General features: G+C 35.5%; 1 protein-coding gene across 1 annotated transcript; it reads left to right on the top strand.

Moving 5' to 3' along the window:
- The first annotated feature begins 816 nt into the window (after positions 1–816).
- Positions 817–6,013, top strand: LOC122032079 (bifunctional protein FolD 2-like). The gene is made up of 5 exons (XM_042591328.1): positions 817–982; positions 1,076–1,259; positions 4,738–4,895; positions 5,008–5,220; positions 5,664–6,013. The coding sequence occupies exons 1-5, from the start codon at positions 884–886 to the stop codon at positions 5,892–5,894; spliced, it is 885 nt and encodes a 294-aa protein (XP_042447262.1). The 5' UTR covers positions 817–883; the 3' UTR covers positions 5,895–6,013.
- Positions 6,014–6,265: the final 252 nt, after the last annotated feature.

Raw genomic sequence — 6,265 nt, 5'->3', positions numbered from 1 at the left:
TAAGCAACTAGTGCATCATGAGATTCAAAATATTTTTTTGTAGTGAATATTATTGTATAATCTATCACTATATCATTATTCATAGGACCAATGACACTAACTTGTATTGATTCCTAATAATAACTTACAAATATAGACTTTATAAAATGGTTATGTAAGAATACACATTAAAATGTATTGTTCACCCAGTGTTCAGCCATACATAGCTAAACATTGCCTCAGTAGTTCAGCTACAAATGGATGAACATGATTGCACACGTTTGACACTAAGATGCTAAACGTATTTAGTTATGTTCGGTAACAATCAATCGAACATTAGGGCAAATGTTCAACATTTACACCCTGAACATATTTTGTTATGTTTAAATTTTAATAGCCGAATGTTGTTCAAAGTGTTCAGTATGGTATGGACGAGCATTGCACGTTTGAATCACTTTTAGATTGTTATAATTCAATTCGCAAAAATATAAATATACAATCATACTATGTAGAACAAATAAAAAAAAGTTTATATTGTTTGTGGGAATTGAATTTTCGTGATCTATTATTGATTAGCTAGTGAATTTTTATATTTTGGAAGATATTAGGATGTAGATACAAAATAGATAAAGAGAGGGGAAGAGGAAGAAGGGAAACATGTTTTATAAATTTTATAAAAAAAGTGTATTTTAGACTTTTCATCAAAGACTATGTTTTCAGAAAAAGGATTGAGATTTGTTTAGCGATGGGTGGGGTGTGGATACCCCCTCCCAAAATAGAAATAGGGTGCACTTGATTTTTCTGCCTCCATTTTATCTATTTTATTTATGCGGCATAAACCCACACCGACTCCATATCTATTCTTATCCGGCTTTTGCGCTCTTGCCCTTCTGCTCCCCTACCGATGCCAATGGCGACGATCATCGACGGTAAAGCGATCGCACAGACCATCCGGAAAGAAATCGCTGATGAAGTACGATCACTCTCCCAAAACTACAACAAGGTACCGACTCACTCCCCTCCAACTCGATCTTTCGTGGATTAATTTCGCTTGATCAGTGAGTCGGTTTCCATGTCTCTTTTCTGATGGTGTCAGGTGCCTGGTCTGGCAGTGGTGATCGTCGGGACGCGGAAGGATTCGCAGAGTTATGTCAGTATGAAGCGAAAGGCCTGCGCAGAGGTTGGCATCCGGTCGGTTGATATCGACCTCCCCGAGCAGATCTCCGAGGAGGAAGTGATCGCCAAGGTTCACGAGTTGAACGAGAATCCGGATGTCCACGGTTCGCTCTCAAGATACCGCTCTCTCAATTTTATGTTTCTTTGCGCCATTAATATAGAAAATGAGAGATTCTGCAAAGTTATATTTTTGGTGAATATTTTGGGCGCGCGCTACTCAGCAGCATATTTAATTATTGGTCGGGTGGAAACACAAAAAATGGCGCAATTTATACAGAAATGAAATTTTATTCTATATAATCCCTCCACAATTTCTTGCTTCATACAGTAATTGCAGCTACATATGGATCCAAATTGTGAACTGTACTTTTGAAATAATGATTAACCAGGCTAGGTAACGTCGAGCTGGGGTGACCGGCCTGGCCCGGCCCCACGGAAGTTTCCCACCGGCCACCACGGAATTGTACTTTTGAAATAAACTTCTTATGTGCTTGTCATTACCTGCTTTCACTAAAGAGCCATAAAGCGAGACTCTTACAAATAGCATCAGAAGCAACCATCCTTTGGATAGTCAAAAGCAGTCATTGCAGTTCGAAGCATGACTATGCCCTTTGATTCTTACCTTTTGGTTTTATCTTTATGATATATCCTCAAATGGTTGGGACAAATACATCTTGATGATGATTATGATGTGAAACCAAATGTCTTTTCTTCAATAGTATCTCAAAGAAGTGTATTAACTAGAAATTCCGAGAAAATTGGCTTTTGTGGATGGCACATCCTATTTAGAAAGTTGATTTGGAGTTGGAAACGACAAATTGAGCATGCTAATATTGATTCTTCATTTTTTTTAAAGGAACAGTTAGCTAATTAAGAATACTAATTGAACAAGTTACTAGACTGTTTTTCTAGGTTTCTGACATCTCAAATTTGACCAGTAGGATTCTGGGGTTTGGTTTTCAATACAACTCAACCATACCAAGAAGATGAGATAAATCACTGTGTACATGTATCCTGAGTGTGCTCTTCCTTTCTAAGTCAAGATTAAGAATGTTAAGCTTGAATGTCTTTCTCAGAGTATAGCAGCTACAAGTTTGTAAATAAGTTATAAATTAGTGCAGTAACAAAAAGAATTCATTGTGGAAGGTTTTTTCTTGCTTCATGTGGATTAGTTGTTAACATAGAGTCAAGCACATATAGTAGACTTATATTTCCACATCATCTGATATCTTGCTAGTATTTATCATATAATGTTTAGAGTCGTCTTAAGTTATTGTAGGTTTGAGAATTTTACCTCCACATATCATTTCTTGTAGTCATATTCTTAGCATAGATTCTTATTTCTTATGTGATTCCTTTTGCATTCAGCGATTCACCAATTCAACAGCTAGAAAATACAGTTATAAATGAGTAACTGCATCATGTTCCTTGTGTTGGTGCACCATATTGATCTGAGTGTCATGCACCCCTTCCTTGACAATAAAAATTCAGATGCTGATTTAAATATTTTTCAATAAAAGTATAATTACGCATGCAATTGAGATATCTGCAGAATCTGAGATCAGAAGTCTGAAACTTTTTTGATCATTTTTCAATCTGAAATATCTTTCTGTGCCTTTTAGATATGTCTAACCTTGTGCATCTAGCTGTGTAGTTTAGTGCTAAAGGATAGTGGAATGTGATTAACTATTCATCTCAATATCATTGATTTTTTCCAGTAGACAATCTAAGATACTCATCAAATTTGAAATTATAGGTGCTAATTCCGTGTGTTTTAGTTTTAGATGTAAAGCATCTAATATATTTTTTAATCAAGCAAACTAATATGTATTGGGTTGATCTGAGATTTGTTTGATCTACATGCCATTTCCATCCATTTAAAATAGGCAAGCAAGTTCATATTTACCCTATATCTCCCTATCTAATCTCAGTCTCTTGTGTCTCAATTTTAACTGGCATAAATTTAATATCTGTTGATATGATACTCTCTACCTTAATCAGCAAAATTGTTACCTCACATTGCTACAGTATGGATATGCACAAGCTCAGATTGTGGAGGGAGGAAAGGTTAGAAATGCATGCATTCCAAGAATGAAAAGGCAAAGAATTAATTTTGTTAATCTAAATTTAACACAAACATTACATATTTTAACAAATCTATTATGTACTTCTAAAATGAGCAAATCTATTATGTACTTGTTGGATTCACAACAAATCTATCATGCCATTTTTTATTAATTTGTTGGGCAAAACATGCCACAATATCAATCCACTCACAATCCACATCACCTCCCCGATCAATTATGTGAATTTACTTATAAAAATATATATTTACCAAATAAACTCATAGCATAGGTTTGGAAGGGTTTTGAAGGGATTTATTTGGTGTAGATATAAAAATTAAAATGATACAATTAATTAGGGATGTGTGGTGGGTTGTGAGGTGGATAAATTTATGATGTAGCATGATATAGCAGCAATTATCAACAACTTGATAAAAAATAAATAGTTTGATAGATTTGTTATGAATTCAGTAAGTATGTGATACATTTGTTAATTTTGGATGTTTGTTATAGATTAATTAAAACATGTAAAGTCCGTGATAGATTAGCAATTTATCCTATTATTTGATGTGAACAAGCCTTGGGACTAGCATAAAGTGATTATTGCCTCTTACTCTGAATGAGAAATTAGATATTTCTTGTCATAACAAGGTATTACTCTATTGAGAATTACGAACTGTACTCTTGCCACATCCCAATATTTTGGGACATTGATATTATGCTCAGCTTTCTCCCTTACCATTTTTATCACTATGGAATCTTACAAGTTTATTCTATATCAAATATATTGCATCTACCAAACACAATTTGTGGAGAATACGCTAAATGGCCAAATAGGTCTGTGGTATGCTGTATCTATGTGATGAATTGCCCGAAACTAATTGTTCAATCAAGAAAAGATTAGAAACAGATATAAGTTTTTAATTGGAATAATGAAACAAATATAACTTGGTAGAAGTAGAACTAGAGACAACATTAAACAATGGTGGGAATTTGATTGCAGCTGATCCTTTTTTTATTCTCTAAGAGGATGTAACTGGTCCTAATAAATTGGAAATTTCAAATTTGATGGTCTTCTGTTATATAATTAACATGCCATATCAAGCATCAAAATGCTTCAACACATCCATAAATCCTGACAATTTGTTTTATAGTTGTAGCAATTGGTTTTTAATCTAGTCCTGTTTTTCTACTGATTTATACTTGATTGTATGGTAGGCAAGTCTCTTGTTTGTATCTTAAATCAAGTGCATCTACATATTAGTTTCTTCCATTTCTAGGTGTGTATATTTATGGAATTGTTTTTATTCACTATGTGACCTAGAGGTTATGTGTTCGAGTCTCATAAACAACCTCTTTTAAAGCAAGGTAAGGCTGCGTACAATAGACTTATCCCTGGAATCCCACATTGGCGGGAGCTTCGTGCACCGGACTCCCCTTTATCTATAGTATATTGTCTCATTGATTTCTGGGTATGAAGCCAGTGACATGGAAAATTTCAAATTTGGCTTTTGCTCAGGGATTCTTGTTCAACTTCCCCTGCCTAAACACATTAATGAAGAGAAAGTCCTGAGTGAAATCAGTATTGAAAAAGATGTCGATGGATTTCACCCTCTAAATATTGGAAAGCTGGCAATGAAGGGCAGAGAGCCATTATTTCAGCCCTGCACCCCAAAGGTACTTGTAATCACAAGTCACCTACCAAGTTATCTAAATAATAGTTTCCTCAATCTCTGAAAAAAGGAAAACTACAAATATATACCTCACAAGGCATAGTTTCTCATTACAGGGATGCCTAGAACTTCTGATTCGCAGTGGAATAAGCATAAAAGGCAAAAATGCAGTTGTAGTTGGTCGTAGCAATATAGTGGGATTGCCCGTGTCCCTTCTCCTTCTGAAAGCAGATGCAACTGTAACCATTGTGCACTCCCACACTTCGAATCCTGAAAGCATTATTCGTGAAGCTGACATAATAATTGCTGCTGCTGGACAACCAAAAATGGTATGTTTTCAGTTACTATCTGAATAATTATATTTGCCATTTTGTAAATTGATTGCGCCAGTAACTATTATTTGGGAGGATAAAACAGAACCCAGTAGCATCTTTTTTATTTATTCAGCTCAGCTTTTCCCTAAAATGTTTTTGATTTTATTCTGGTTAGAAAGTTATGCTGGCTTTATTTTGTGCTACAATTTGAACTAAAAAACACCATGAATTTTCAACTAAATTATTTTTTGCCTGAGATCACATAACATATTGATAGGATTTTGGTCAGGCATGTTAATGGTTTAAAATAGTAAGAGTTTGATCGATTTGATCTGTGCCCAACTGAATCACCTTTTCAGCTTTTCTGCCAAAAGATGGAAAGTTCCAAATGAGTTTAAACATGGTGATTGATTACTTATAGGAGGGTGCTAAATCTTCTGATATGTTATATCCTTCAGATCAAGGGTGGCTGGCTTAAGTCTGGTGCTGCTGTTATTGATGTTGGGACCAATGCTGTTGATGACCCGACTAGGAAATCCGGTTACAGGCTTGTCGGCGATGTGGATTTTGAAGAAGCAAACAAGGTGGCAGGATGGCTGACGCCAGTTCCTGGAGGAGTTGGCCCGATGACTGTAGCCATGCTGCTCAAAAACACTTTGGATGGCGCTAAACGCAAATTTACACAATAAAGTATGTTTTTGGCATCGTCACTTTGTTATTATTGTAGGCTATTATTCCGAGAGCTTTGCCCAATAATGTCTGTTTTGAATTGGCTTTAGTTGGTTAATCTGTGAGGTTTGAACAATAAGGTTCGTCTTCAATTTGTTATTTTATTTTGAATTGTCTTTAGTTCGCTAATCTGTGAGCTTTGAACAATAAGGTTTGTCTTATATTTTTTTGTCCTTTCTTCGCTAGGTGTCCTGCTTTCGTTGTTAATAAGCCCGGCATGATCTAGGCTGCACTTGGCATGCTAGTCCACTATGTCAGAATGACTTCAGGGACTCACTTGGTATGTCATGCCTGACCTGTATAGGTGTCAATTCGGATGGATGAATTTGGA

This window comes from Zingiber officinale, chromosome 11A, assembly GCF_018446385.1.
Source record: "Zingiber officinale cultivar Zhangliang chromosome 11A, Zo_v1.1, whole genome shotgun sequence".
Classification (NCBI taxonomy): domain Eukaryota; kingdom Viridiplantae; phylum Streptophyta; class Magnoliopsida; order Zingiberales; family Zingiberaceae; genus Zingiber; species Zingiber officinale.
The sequence above is the reverse complement of the archived record's forward strand: the minus strand, read 5'-3'. Positions and strand labels throughout refer to the sequence as shown.